General features: G+C 45.9%; 1 protein-coding gene across 3 annotated transcripts in view; it reads left to right on the plus strand.

The window, feature by feature from the left end:
• Shroom3 (shroom family member 3) overlaps positions 1–15475 on the plus strand; it is a 259365-nt gene that overhangs the window by 154717 nt on the left and 89173 nt on the right. The window contains exon 1 of one of the 3 annotated variants that reach the window (XM_040747431.1): positions 5127–5226. The exons of the other annotated variants lie outside the window; for them this stretch is intronic. Within the exon in view, the coding sequence (XP_040603365.1) occupies positions 5150–5226 (77 nt within the window). The 5' untranslated portion in view covers positions 5127–5149. Of the gene's footprint in view, positions 1–5126; positions 5227–15475 lie in introns of those variants that run through there. 3 annotated transcript variants of the gene reach the window in all.

Below are 15475 nucleotides of genomic sequence, written 5' to 3' on the forward strand. Positions count from 1 at the left end.
TTAATTTTCTCTCTTTTCTAATCCAAATATCACATGCCAAGCTTAACTACAGATTTTTCAAATTTACTTTAGTGTGTGTGTGTGTGTGTGTGTGTGTGGTATAAGTATGTGCATCGGTGGCATCATGTGCATGTAGACTGTATTCCTTCCTGTCACTTTGGGATTCAGGGATTGAACTCAGGTTGTTTCCTCTACCCATAAACCATCTCTCTCACTGACCCTCACATACCAAGTTTAAATGACAGTATTGGGATTAGAACCCACACAGCCTGGGAGTTCCAGGCCCTGTTTGAACTACAGGCAAATGGAAGCAGGGATCCAGAAAGGAAAAGCAGGCAACATTTGACCAAGTCACCCATTGGTTCAAAACTTTATCAAATTCTTCAACAGGCAGTGGTGGAGCACACCTTTAATCCCAGCACTTGAGAGGCAGAGGCAGGTGGATCTGTGTGAGTTCAAGCCAGCCTGGTCCATAGAGTGAGTTCCAGGACAGCTAGAGCTACACAGAGAGACCCTGTCTCGGGGGGGATTTGATTCACTTAGTATTGGGTTAAACAGCAACAATAACAACAACAAACTTGTATGCCAACAGAGTTCTCTCCGTTACCCACTTCCCACCTGCTAAAAATCAAAATGAAAATTTCATGCATATATATTTTATGTGCACTGGCTCTCTGACAGGCTTTTTAGTGTTTTTCTACCTGACAGCCATGAAAGCCAGTGATTGATGGGATGGGTGCCTTTATGCCTGTCTCTTGTGTTGGGTGGGGCCTAAGTGAGACACCGGAGCATTTGCTGAGGAATGAAGCCAGTCCCAGGGAACCTCATCACCTGAGAAAGGCTCAGTCATGGGTGCTTGGGAAGTGCCCCAGACTGCAATTGTTTTTGTTGTTCTAATCTGAAAATGACAACATAGATCCCAGCCAGGGACATGCCGCTTTTGGCTGTGGGTGATGCATCTTTAATTGGTACATGGAAGCATGCCTGTGGACTTAGTCCTCCATGTATGGGCCAATCAAATCACTTTCAGCATTTCTCAATGGTTAGTTTCATCTTATAATTAAGTAACAGCGATCATTTCCTGGCAGCTAATGACTGGCTAGAGGAGTTAGAAGCCTCATTAAGTTTATAATTTATCAAATTCTACATTCTCCATCTGCAGTGTTGCAAAAAGAGAAAGCACCCTGGAATTCCTAGTAGTCAGGCACAATCTCCAAACAGATTTCATGTACGTGAGTGGTAACTTCTTCAAAGGGTAACTTTATTTTCTAATTAGGAGAAAATAATTATGTATTACATAGTAGGAACAGGGAGACTTTTGTATGATGTTGAGTCGGGGGATTATAGAAGCACAAGATAGGCTCTGAAGGCTAAGTTGGAGGCTGGTGGGCTCTGTCCTTTTTGTGACAATGCTGTCTTTCCTGAGGGTGGCCTCGGGCATGCACTGGTTCTAGCTGTAGCGCCTATGCGTTTAACCTATGAAGATTTCCTGCGAGCCCACGCTCTATACCAAGCATTGTTCTAAATGCTGAAAAACACTGAGAGTAAGGGAAGCAAACAATCAAAAACCCCAGCCATTCCTACTGAGATGGTATTCTAATCTTAAGGCTCCTGTCTTTAAAAAACCCTGGAAGACTGTTTCCACAGGGTTGGCGAGGTCAAGTGAGATAGAAGAGGACAGACCTCCCCAACACCACCACCACCATCTTGCTTATGCTGCCTCTGTCTTTCCATGGGTATGGCCATTCCATAATCTCGCCAACTTCTGCTAATTCAAGGATCACTCACTGTTGATCTGCCGTAGTTGGGGAACCGAGCGAGACATGCTCTTAGAGAAGGTGGAACCTCTTCTCCTGGGGAACCAATTGCCTTTGTTTTCATTTGAGGGACCGAGCAGGAGCTGTTCACAGAGGAAACAACGATAGCTGATCTCTTGATAAAAATATTGGCTCCTAGAGCTCGGTCCAGACACAGACCTATCTATCATTCCAACTCTGGAAGCCTGGATTGTGGAACCCTTCTCCAGTCCTTCTGTCCTGCCTGAAGGAGGTCTAGAACTCCAGAGAAAAAGAATCCTGTCCTGGAAAGCCTCCAAAGATCTTTCCCCTCTCTGCTCTCTTTATTTCCTCGAATAAACTTAGGCATTCAGAGATGCTCCCTGGCTTCTCTACCACAGGAACAAAACACACAGCAGAACCCCAGAAGTCTGCTATTTGCTTTGTGCTCTCAGCTCAGCCCTGAGCTTCTGGCACGAGCCTGCCCTTATCTTCATATGGAACCTGCAGACATTTGCCCTGGTGCGCCCTGAGAAAGTTGTCCTTCCGGTATCCCAACAGGTTCTCTTGATGATAGGCACTCTCGACTAAGATTTGGGACTACGATGTCTTATGCTATCGAATCCAGTCCTGTGAGATGACCACTGGAAACCCACTTGACTCTCTCGGAACACTTTGTCCTGAGCAGAGTCTGGAATGTGTGCACAGCATGTGGTTGGTCTCCTCTGTTTGCCTGGAAGTTGTTTTCTGCTATGGGGATTCTAACACTTCAGGATGTCCCGTAGTAAGTAGTACATTGTGCAAAACACCCTGTGATGTGTATTTGAGGAAATACTTTTTAAAAACCTTTATTATATTTCACAACACAGAGGTAATACTGGTTTAACGAACACCCCAACCAGTAGGAATCCAAGAGGAAAGAATACCTGTTTTAATGGACAAATAACTACTTAATGGACATTATGCATGGCCACTGCTACATAAAATAGAGCTAAAGCCTTGCCCTAAAATTAATTTTTTGCTCATTTTAAGTCTCTCTTCCTAAAGTGCCTGGCATTACTTACCTAAGCATGTTGAGCTTTGAATGCATTCCTAGATTAATGGTAGTCTACAATATAGGCTTTCTTTTAATCTTTTTAACATGTGGGTGTGTACACAGAGTGTGCGTGGGGGGGCGGGCATGCGTGCATGCACACTCACGCATGCGCACATGCAGAGGCCAGAGATTGATTTGGCAGTCTTCTTCAAATGTTCTGCACTTTACTTAGTGGCGTAGAGTGTCTCACTGAACCCGGAGCTCACGGATAGGGCTAGTCTAGCTAATCAGCTTGCCCAGGGACCCCCAACTCTGCACCTCTGGAATGCTGGGATTTCAGGCAAGCTACCACACACACCTGGATTTTTATGTGAGCTCATTCTTTTACATTTATTATTTTCATAAAGGTTTATTAGTTTTTACTTTATATGTGTGAATGTTTCCCTGGTTTATAGACATGTGTACCATATGTATACCTAGTGCCTGTGGAGGCCAGAAGAGCATTAGATCCCCTAAAACTTAAGTCATAGACAATTATAAGCTGCCATGTGGGTGCTGGGAACCATAAGTTGTAAGGCATGGGTGCTGTGAACCAAGCGCCCTCCCCCACTACAATTACTTAACAAGATATTTTAATTAAAAAGATTTCCAAAGGTCGGCATATCAAACACAGAGCTTCATGCCTGCAAGGCAAGTGTTCTACCGTGAGCAGCATTCCCCACGCCCTTTACAATTTTTTGAGGAAGATATGCTTGGGATTCCTAGACGCTGGAGGGAGCCTCAGTCTCTAGTTCCACGAGGCAACAACAGAGTTGCTAAAGGACAAAGAAACCACCGAGTCATAAAATTCTACAGGTGGAAATGACTCTTAGTGGCAGGTTGCTGCCGGGCACCATGAAGCCCTGGGTCTGACCCCCAGCGCCACATAAACAGAGCACGGTGGCACGTGCCTGCTACCGCAGCTCTTGGCAGGTGGAAGCAGGAGGATTGAGCATTCAAGGTCACCCTTTGCCACTTAATGAGTTTGGAGCCTGCCTTCGCAGAGGGGAAAATAAATCTACAGAGAATGAAAACCTGTTTATGCCTTGAGGAGGAAACCAAGCCTTGGAAGTTTTGGGAATACCGTCAGTCAAGATGGTTCACCAGACAGCACTGGGTGAACAGCCTGGCACTAAGCCTGGGAGAGTGTCCTGAAAGGGAGGGTGTGAGAGTCTGTGCTCAGAGCTTCCCTGTAGAGTGTCTTCCCCTCCCAGGTCACCAGGTCAGGTCTGGCAGCATTTAATGGATCTCTGCAATGAATGGCATCTGGGTAGCTCAGGGGAAGTAGACACCACCACCCAGCCCTTGTTGGGACTAAGGTGGAGCAGCCGGCCACCTGTGACGATGCCTGCTGGAGGAGGTTAGCTTGGGCACAGTCTGTTAGCAGAGACAGCATAGGAAGCCTTGGATCTCTGCTTCTGTGCACCTCGTTTTTTAAAATGACACTAGGTACATAAGAATATTCAGAAATAAATGTTCCATACTATATGCTTATATTTGCAAAAGATGTTAAATGGGTCCCAGTGGAGTGTTGGAGGGCAGAGGTAGGTAAAGGCACTTCTTGCCCTGCAGGCCTGAGGACCCGAGTTTGATCCCTGTATCTCACTGTGGAAGAAGACGATTTAGTCCTGAAAGTTGTCCTCTGACCTCCACATGTGTGACTATGGCACGCACATGCATCATAGCAAGCACACAACAACAACAATAGTAATACTGAAGCTCTACAATGTTGAAAAGAAATTTGGAGAGAAGAGAGAACTTATCCACATACAGTTGGAAAGCAGAATCCTGGAGCAGTCAGATGGCGGCACCAGGTTGGGGTGAGTCTCAGAAACAATCTTAGCAGCTCCCTCCTGTGCCTAGCACCCCACTCATCACAGGCAGCTGGCTGTATTTTCCGAGGAACAGTCTAAGGAACCCCCAATAGTCTGCTGGCTGCCCTTTACTGAGTACTGGACCAACCCATGTACAACTCACTTCTCTACAGGAAACAGGCCTTGGTGTCACAGATCCCACTTGAAAATGACTCTCTCTGCGGCAGGCTTGGGGGTCTCTTGCTCTCTCTGTGGCAGGCTTGGGGGGTCTCTTGCTCGCTGGCTGTTTCCTGCCATCCCAGCCAGCCAGCTCTATTGCTGCAAATTGGTGATGAGGCAAGGTGGCTGGGAGGCGCACCTCCCCGAGGGAGTTGTGTTGTTTTTATAACCAGTGCCAGGTCTGAGTGCAGGGTGAGTAAGTGCCTCTTCCTCTTTGGCTCTCGCTGGTCTTCCACACCAAGCCTACCGCCTGCAGTGTTCCCGACATGGTGGGGAGGAAGGGCTGCCTGGCTCTCGTGCTTCCCAGATTCGGGACCCCAAGCTCAAGAAGGCAACAGAAGTTGTAAGTGAGGGCTTTGTGGGCTGTTTCCTGTTTGGCCAGTGAGGGCTCCAGAGGAGAAGGCCAACACTCATCCCCTTGCTTCCTCTGGGGCTCAAATGGAAAGTTCTGGCTTGGCATACAGTATAAAACTGAGTGTACCTTCTAGTCACCTGTGGGCTAGTGTGAGATCCGTGTGATGGTGTTTTCTCTAAAGGAATGTTATTTCTGGAAGTTTCTAATTTTAAAGAAACAATGCGTGCTTGTTCGTTCTCGTGTTTGAAAATCACCGATAATAGATTCTGACTATTTGCTTTAGGAATTGATGTCACTGTTTCCCATTGTGCTTATGACAATCATGTTTGCTTTGGGTTTTAGCCACTCTCTTGTGTTATGCTGCTGATGTGTTTATCAGTTGACCAATAAAGGGGAATTTTCTTCTAGAGAGAGTCCCACAGTTCCACAGTACATGCTCAGGGAATTTGTCTTACATACTCTGATGGGGGAAAGTAATTTCATGTGTGTGTGTGTGTGTGTGTGTGTGTGTGTGTGTGTGTGTGTGTGTGTGGTGTGTTTTTTCTCGTGGCTATAATCTGTGGTTGTAATCTGCAAGGGCTGTCCATCTTGAAGCATGAGGTTCTATTTCTTGTTTTGTAGTGGAATTCTTTTCAAACTCATAGCTTAGCTGAAACAGCTCAGAGAGGTACTTCCAGAAACCCTACCTCAGAAGTGCTTCTGCTGGTGACTCCTGCTCACCTGCTGCCTGTGTCTGACTGGCCACCAGCTACAACCAGAGATACTGCTATCTGTGCCAGCTCTATTCAAAATAGAATCTGTGTTTGAGGAGACTAGTCATGCTCATTATTCAGACCTCTAGAAGCAATGTGCCAAAACCGCACAGGCAGAAAAGCCAGAAACTGTGAGGTTGGTGGATGGACCATAAAAAAAAAAATCAAAATTTCTCCGTATAGTATTGCATTACTCTTGGGTGCGTCATTCTCTCTAGCTGTGAGCTCACCAGCCGTTGTCCCATGTCTGAGCCAGTTGGCACCATTGCCATTCTACAGATAGAGAATGGGTGATGCAGCTGGTCATTCAAGCTGCCCCAAAGCCTGTGATAGGCTGGGAATGGAGCCAATGCCCCGGACTGTTGGCCAGCCTATTTCTGCCTGAGAAAATGCAGCAGAGAAGGGGCGAGCCAGAGGTCAACTCACAACTGTCCAATTACCATTCAGAGGCCTGGAGAAATTAAAAAAAAAAAAAGTGGGTTAAACCAGAGGGCTCCATGCATATGTGGATGGGTGATAGGGAAAAAGGAAAAGGAATTTGGGAGTCCACATCCAGCAATGGAAGACTATGTTGGAATATTCTTATTGGGGCCATAATGCCTCCTTCAGCTATGACATATAGTGTGTTAGATAACATAGAGTCTCCTCCATAGAAGAAGATTGTCAATGAAAGCTAAAGCATGAACTTAACTCACTGATGAGCTGATTATTGAGTATCTTCCATGAAGCAGGTCCTGTGACATTCATCTTTGGATCCTCGTTGGGTGTTACATGGTAGATGGGCAGAATGGCCTGCCTTATGTTCCCATGAGTGCTCATTGTCCATGAGATTTTATCTTCGAGATGCTCTCCCTGCTCGTCCTCCCCTCCTGCTGTGTTACCCAGCAGACACCTGTCTTGCTCCTCCCAGGACACCCACTCACAGGAAGGAGAATCTCCTTAATCATGGCAAGCAGACTCAGATGGGCCTGTGTGCACTTTTACCCAGACTGAATCAGAGAGAATCTGTCAGGAAGAGGGCACACCCTCGCCAACTCATGGGAGAGGTATTTGCATGTCACAGGCTTTACCCAAGCAGGCCAACGGCAGGTGTGTAATCTCTGGGCCAGGCAGGCAGAGCCGATCTGCCTCCGCTCACTCCATTGCCTTGCCACCTTCCATCCCTTGTCTCTTGGGTTTGCCTCCTGAGACCCCCGCAGCCAGACGCCACCATTTATTGAATGCTCTCAATGCATTGGCCTCCAACCAGATGCAGAATTAGATTACTGTGCCTGGCCAGTTGGTTCACATTTTAAACGAACAGGCAGATACAGGTGAGTTAGGTAGAAGGGAAGGTGGAAATATACTCCAGGGAGAGGCCAGTGCCGGGGAGGGAAAACCGGTCAGAGCTGGTCATTTTGAGAGCCTAAGTAGGACAGGATCTTAACATATTTCAGATCTAGTTCTGAAATATGTGTTTTTGATCAGCCAGAAGAAGGGCTAGTTTGGACGGGAGAGGAAAGATGAGTCCTGCCCTGCGTGTTTTCGACGCTGATCCATCTCTCTGTCATTGTTTCCGTCTCTGGGCCACCAGGCACTTTGTGGCCTCTAACAAGGCCAACTGTGTGGCCTAGCAATTATTCTTACTCTCCCTCATTTAGTGTGCTCTTTTTCTTACTTTTTATCTTTGAGACAAGGTCTTGCTATGAAGCCCCGACTGGCCTATAACTTGCCATGTAGACAAGGCTGGCTTTAAACACTCAGTGGTCCTCCTGCCTCTGCCTCTCATCTGCCCAGGTTGGGAAGGGGCCACAACACCTGGCTTACTTGATGCTATTTTCTCTCCCTCTTCTTTGTGGTGCTAGGGATCAAAGCCAGGGCCTATTCCTGTCATTATTAACACTAATACTAGGGATCAAAGCCAGGGCCTCACATGTGCTCGGCAAACACTCTATCCCTGAGCCACCTCCTCAGGTTGAGCTTTGCCTTTTAATTTAATTCTGAATTTCCAAAGCCTTACCAATGAATGCTTGTGGAATTTAATGTATGTATGTATGTGTACATGTATGTATATATATATATATGAATGCATGTATGTTTATACGAATGTACGTATGTGTGTATGTATATGTGCATGTATGTATATGAATGCATGAATGTATTATGTATGTATGTATGTATGTATGTATGTATGTATGTATGTATGTAACCCCACAGCACAAGGATGATGTTTATGACCGAGTGTCAAATGAGAACCAGAGATAAGATATGAGATGCTGTAGGAAATCAAAGTAGACATGCTATGGATCTGAGTAGTCAGGCAGCCAGCCTTCCTGAGAGTATTCTGAGAGGATGGGATTTAAGAGTGGACCGGCTGGTTTTTGGATTCAGCACCTCAGAGGTGGGATTGCTCTTGTGGAGCTTGGAGGACAGGGAGTAGAGCCTGTGGCTAAAGCGGTTTCCATGTTTGGAATACTCTTTGTGCATAGGAAATGTGGCCAGCATGCAAATGGACAAAGATGTTTGGCTAAAGCGGGTTCCATGTTTGGAATACTCTTTGTGCATAGGAAATGTGGCCAGCATGCGAATGGACAAAGATGTTTGGCTAAAGCGGGTTCCATGTTTGGAATACTCTTTGTGCATAGGAAATGTGGCCAGCATGCGAATGGACAAAGATGTTTGGGATGTAAACTTTTGGCAGAAGGAAACCATTGAAGCTGCTTCAATCAAGTCATAAAGAGATAAAAGGAAAGTTCAAAAGAAGTGAGCCCAACGGTGCCAGGCAAGATGGGTTGGAGCATGCTGTGCCAGAGGCCAGCAGCCTGGAAGGAATGTACATCAACATTCTGTACACCGTGTGGTGGAATTCCAGACTAAATGAGAGATTCTGGGAGCTGGGGAGGTTGTGATAGAGGTATCGTTTGTGTCTAGAATTTTCTCTCTCTGTGAGAAGTAAAATAACCATAGCTAAGCATTTACTCTGGGCTTATTATATGGCAGATACTGTCCTAAGCATTTCACAGGCAGCAGCATCTCCAGCCATCTTCAGGACTTTGAAGTTCTCCCATTACTTCCATTTGACAGATAAATCAACTGAGGCACAGAGAGATTTAGTAAATTGCCCTAGATCAGACAGTCCCTAGATGTGGAGCTGAGTTTAAACAGGATGTAAGGATGTGCGGGTCCAAGTCTTAACCACAAATACCCACTCGAACAGGTTTGTGGTAAGATTTATGATATGATGAAAGCGATTCTAAACTCGATGCATGTTATCAACACTTAGGAAGGAGATCAGAGGGACATTTCCATACCAGCCTACCTGTCGTTATTAATTGCCTACTTCAGCTAAGGAGATCAGCATCCTCTGGAGTTTAAAATCGAATAGGGTTATACGCCTTTTCCTCTGCCTGTATGTGTGGGGGTATGGTCCGTGTGTGTGCATGTGGACAGAGGCCCACATCAGGTATGTTCCTGGATCTCTCCGAGATCTTTCAGTGACCATGCAGCTCACTGACTCAGCTAGGCTGCATGTCTAGCAAGCCCTAGGGATCTTCCTATCTCTGCTTCCCCAGAACTGAGGTTATAGGTGTGTGCCAATGCAGCCAGCTTTTTACATGGGCGCCCAGGATCCGAACTCAGGTCTTCAAATGGGTATAACAAGCACGTTGCCAGCCCAGCCATTCCCCCAGCTTGTTTGTCTTTTAAACACTGATTTAAGAAAAAAAGAAAGGAGTAATATTCAGCGTGAAATTCAGATTCTACAGACATAATGGGTATAGAAAGTCATCCCACATGACCTCCATGGCCCCCAAATCATCATCTATTTAGGGGTAGAAATTTTTTTCAGGCCTTTTTTTTTTTTTTTTTTTTTTTAGAGCCTGGTGTATTCTCAGCACTTACGTCATAGTAACCCCTCCCTATGGATGATCACACTATGCTGTAGCACAGGCTTTGGTTGAACTGAAAAGACCTTCTTCCGTGCTGCTGTGCATAGTTTCTCTTGTTTTATTTCCTTTAGAAGCTGCATAGGATGTATGTTGCCTTTAACCAGTACCCAGTTCCTTACCAATCAGCAGAGTGACCCAGATTCTTACCTCAAAGCTGCTCTTGTTTCCCTTTGTGTCTTAGATAGGACTCAAGGGGAGGCCAGCTTCAGTGGGACCAGGTTTTTGGTTTCTGTCTAAATAATACAAGCTAGTGTTTATCTAGTACTTACTTTAAGCCAGCAAGTATCCCTAGCCCCATCTTACAGGTGACAAAACTGAGACCTGAGAAGGCGAGTAACCCACTTGCTTGGGGTGGTAGGGCTAGGCAGTAGAAAGGCTCACCTTGAATCTGCTTCACTGACTCTAGAGAGCCTGTGTGTTTAGTAGCACATTGTCTCTTTATTGCTTGTACAAGTCTCTTCCTTAAACTGATTAAAATGCAGTGGTTTCCATGGCAACGTGTGGAGGGCAATGGTAGAGTAAAAGTCAATAAAACTCTATTGGTTCTCTGTACCGCACACTTCACAAACACTAGCAGCTGGAGTGTGTGTGTGCGGGGGTCTTGTCTGAAGTAGCCCCACCCTTGCTACTTTGGTTTTCTGCAGCCCTCTAATGTCACAAGTCACAAGCCTCACGTTTGGCCCATTGCCCATCAGCATCCCCAGAGGACCCATCTGGGAACCTCCGTTACCATCCATCAGTTGCTTCTCAGAGGCCATGAATGATGGTTCCCAGAGGGACCCTGGTCCCTGTGCTGTTTGCATTCTAAATGGGCAACACGATGGCCACAGAAAGGCAGAATCTGTCTGCATCCAGAAAAATCCACTCAGAAATCTCCAAAGAGCCCACTGAAATGGGCAAGCCTTGGCAGACACCATCATAAGGGAGTTTTAGTTTTTTGTTTTGTTTTTGTCAAAGTGAGCTACACTGGCTAAGGACACAGCTTCATGTAAACGAGCAACATATGCTGTCCTGTTCTTAGCTGTGTGCTAGAACAGGCTGAACAAAGGTGTGCAAACCCCCACTGCTTGGTCCCTAATACCATGAAGGTTTGCACTATTTCATTAACCAAGTTTTGTTGCTTCGAATTATTCTGAAATATGAAACACTTTTTTTGTTCTCACCACTTCTGATACCAAATGTGGATCTCTTGAAATTCCTCTGTTCTCTAAACACCTACTAGGGGGCTGGAGAGATGACTCGGTGGTTAAGAGCACTGACTGCTCTTCCAGAGGTCCTCAGTTCAATTCCCGGCAACTACATGGTGGCTCACGGCCATCTGTAATGAGATCTGGTACCCTCTTCTAAGCACCAACTGGGCATCCTTCAGTTCAACTCAGTCCTGGCACTGTGTACCCAGGGTTAACAACAGATCCTCAGCTTCAGAGATCCTTCTCTGTTATGGTTGGATATGGTGTGTCCCCTGTGTGGGACGGGATTGGGTGGCAATGGGACCTTTGGGGGCTGGACCTTATGAGAACTGGATAGGGCATTAGCCATGTGCTCTTGAAGACAATTAAGTTAGTTTTCTTAGTACCCTTAGAGGTGAGTCATTATAGACTTGAAAAACTGTCCCCTCTCCACGTTTTCTGGCTTCTGTTTCCTTGTAATCTCTTCCCCTTGTGCTCACCGTGATGCCATCAGCCAAGCATATGAGGCCACCTGTGCCCAACCATCGTGGCCAAGCCTACGAGGCCTCCTGATCTTATACTTCCAGCTTCTCGAACAATGAACTAAGTACATCTCTCTAAAATATTTATCAGTGGTGCTGGAGAGATGGCTGTGAGGCAAAGAATACTTGCTGTCCTTTCAAGCAACCTGGGTTTGATTCCCAACAATGGGTCCAGAAGCAGCCTGCTTCACCTCACACAGTGCCAGATTGCAACAGCATCCTTCTTTGCATTAACCCATCACCTGCTGTTCCAGGATGCCAACCCTTCCATCCTTCGAACCAAGTCTTTTCACTTTATCGTCTTCCAGTCTTTGAGGGCAGCCATCGTTTCCCTGCCAAACCTTGCCCTTTCCAAGTTGGAGTTGTCCAGTCTTTCACCCATCACTCCTACGCACCCTGAGTCCTGAGCTGCTAAGGACCACCGTCCTGCTCACACATAAACTTGATGACAGTCCTAGCTGCCCACATCGCTTGCAGACTGTGGCATCAAACTCAGGAGCAGACAAGGACAGCCACCTCCCTTGTTCTGTCTGCTGCCCTGCTATCAGGTGTGCTAACCGGGTTTCAGTCAGTTCTTCAAAAGGAAAAACGAGGACTTTTTCTGAAAGTTTGTTTTGAAAAACAGTCATCCCCCACCCCCAACTACAAGGTAGGGAGAAGAGAACTGATTGTAGGTTTTTCATTTGTCATATTGTGGTCCTCAACACACTTTTGGCGATTGCTCTTATCTATTCATCTCATCTGTAATGTAGAAATTGTAAAAAACAAAAAAACACCAAAAAAACAAACAAACAAAAACTGCTTAAGTTTTCTTAAGCACTGAGTTAAGACACTGATGTGACAAATGCCAGGGCTTCTTAAAAGAAAGATATGAAACTCTGTGCCATGTCCTTTACGTGGGTGGTCCTTTGAGGTGGTTGGAGTTGTATTTCTGAATTTTTTGCCTCTTGCTTTGAAAGGGCCCAGTCCTTCCTCCTTTACCACAGGACATGCCATCCACTCCAGACCACACTAGCCTTCGAACTCCAGAAGTGCAAATAAACTGATGGAGTGGGGGTCACCTCAGCCGCTTTCTTCAGTTACAACGGTGGCCGTGTGTGTGTACGTGAGATTTGATTATGCCCTTCACAACAGTTTCTCTGGGGAGGGCAGCACAGCATATGTGTGGGGGGCTGTAAAGACAAGGAGAAGACTTTGACACACTGGCGTCTTTTTTATTTCTTAAAGGTGAGTTCTCATGTAGTCCAGGTTAGTTTCAAACTTGCTATGTAGCCAAGGTTGACCTTGAATTTGTAACCCTCCTGCTTCTATCTCCCGCATGCTGGATTACAGGTGTGCCCCACCATACCCAGTTTTACAACTTTATGTAGTTCTATGAATTGAACCCACAGCCTTGTGCATGCAAGGCGAACATTCTACTAATGGAGCTACATCTCCAGCCCCAACCCCCAACTTGCATCATTTTCTAAAAAGCATGTATGTGATCAGGGCATCTGTACAGGAGAATATTACAGAAAATTATTACATGTGAGGAAACCACTGTTACAACCACAGTGTCCATTAGTCATTCGCTGAATCTGAACGTAAAAGAAAAGGGCAAAATCTTAAAGCCAAGTGAATTTGAAATAAAGGCTAACTAATTATACAAGGGAATGTGTTGCATGTGAGTGGGTATATGTAATTACACAGTAATTATGTTGGAAATGTAATCACATGCCATCAGCTACTTACATATTTCACTGGGGAAAATGAATCTATCCTGAGCTGCCACCCTTCAGATCTCCAAACCCATGCTGACTTTGTAAAATGTGTGACATGATTTCTTCTTAGATTCGATGACCTTTTCTTGGCCAATTAAAAGGCACTGCTTTGAGAGATTGGAACCTGTACTGGGGCGGGGGGATAAAAGGAAATTGAAACTTCTCTCAGACTGAGCTAATGATGCCAGGAGCAGTTGAGATTAAAAAAAAAAAAAAAGAACAAAGTCAGTTTTAAAAAGATTTCCCAAATCAAAGGACTGCTCTCTCTCAAATGCCAGGGAAAAGCAGAGCCCTTTCCAGCAGGAGCAGTCATTTATCTGCCCACCCGTCCTGTCCCGTCCCGTCTGTCCGTGTGTGTGTGTGTGTGTGTGTGTGTGTGTGTGTGTGTGTGTGTGTGAGTGAGAGAGAGAGAGAGAGAGAGAGAGAGAGAGAGAGAGAGAGAGAGAGAGAGAGAGAGAGAGAGAGAGAGAGAGAGAATAATTTCTGAGTTAAAATCAAGCACAGGACACCCATGATGCACATAACAGCAGTTGTTGGGTGGTCACGGTGACTATAATTACCACCTTGGCAAGCTGTACACTCTTTAGTGTTCTTGTTACAGCTGTTTGTGTCCATCTGCTTGGGCACAGACCCTGTAGCTCAAACAAGAGAAATCTATTTGCATGTCAGTCTGGAGACTGTAGATCCCGTAGGACTCTCTTCCTAGCTTGCAGATTCTCACTGTGTATTCACATGGCCTTTCCTAGATAGAACTACTTGGAGGAGTTGTGGGGCTTAGCTCTGTGGTTTATGTCATTCATTCATTCATTCATTCATTCATGCATGCATGCATGCATGCATTCTTTTGTTGCTGGGGATCCTAGGAGCCAGCGCTTTTATGTCTGCTGGGCAAGTAATCTCCCAGTGAGCCTCAGCCTCAGCCCAAGTGTGTTTTCTTACAGGTGCACTAATCATTCTGGTTGGGAGCCCATCCTTGTGATCTCATTTAACTTTCTTCTGTGTGCATACACACACATGTACGCGCGTAGATGCATGCAGAGACCAGAGGACAACTTCAAGGGTCATCCCTCAGGTGCCATTCACATTTTTTTTTTCTCTTTGAGGCGGTCTCCCGCTTGTCTGGAACTTGACAAGTAGGTTAGGCTGCTGGACCGCTGAGTCCCCCAAATCCATCCGTCTGTGTGTCCCCAGCATTGGGTTATAAATACTCTCAATCACCAGGTGTTTTCCCCTTTTTGTTTTATGTGGGTTCTGAGGATTGAACTCAGGTCTTTGTGTGTTAAAGCTATCTTCCTAGCTCGGTTCCCTCCCTTGGTTAACTATTAGAACCTCCTTTCTCCAAATATAGATGCAGTAGGAGTTAGGGGTATACACATTTAGTTAATAAGACCATCCCACAATAGAGCAGTCCGTCTAGAACTCCTGGACTAGCCAGAGGGCTGTGTTTCCTGTACACTTACATGACAACAGAAACGCCTTGAGTAGGCAGCTGGCAACTAGTGAAGGCTAGTGCTGTGTTTTCTGCAAATCTATAAATGCATTAGTTGTCTAAGCCCGAGCATCACAGAATAGCTTCTTCACTACAGATTTGCTCGAACCCCCTCAAGGTCAGGTTAATAGAGGGGCAGACCAAGAGCAATTCTCCAGCATTAGCCACAGCTTCAGAGAACTCGATGTCTACCTAGCAAATCAAGCACTGGCAAAAGGAATTGACACATCCCACTTTACTGTCCCCTAACTTTCGCCTGGTTGTGGTGGCAACATCTGTCTTGGTCATTCCTATTCGTACCAGGACTCCGAGCTACCCAACAGGACTCAGCATGCCACATGTCATCTTGGGAATCCTAGGATAAGATGACTGTTCTAGGATAAAAAGGTGCACAGCCACTGTGTGCCTGTGTGTGTTAAGCAAAGACAAATTCCTCCTGTGCTGCCGTTTAGTTTGGACGCTTCAGTAGTTTGAGCTAGGTAAACAGACACCGGGCATCTCAGACAAGAAAGATGACACTGAGAGCTAGAGACGGCTGGATGGATAAGAAGGCAATCGGGGGAAAGGCTAAAGATAACCAGCAGACACCGATCATAAAT

Source organism: Mesocricetus auratus, unplaced genomic scaffold (genome assembly GCF_017639785.1).
Source record: "Mesocricetus auratus isolate SY011 unplaced genomic scaffold, BCM_Maur_2.0 Super-Scaffold_100006, whole genome shotgun sequence".
NCBI classification, from domain to species: domain Eukaryota; kingdom Metazoa; phylum Chordata; class Mammalia; order Rodentia; family Cricetidae; genus Mesocricetus; species Mesocricetus auratus.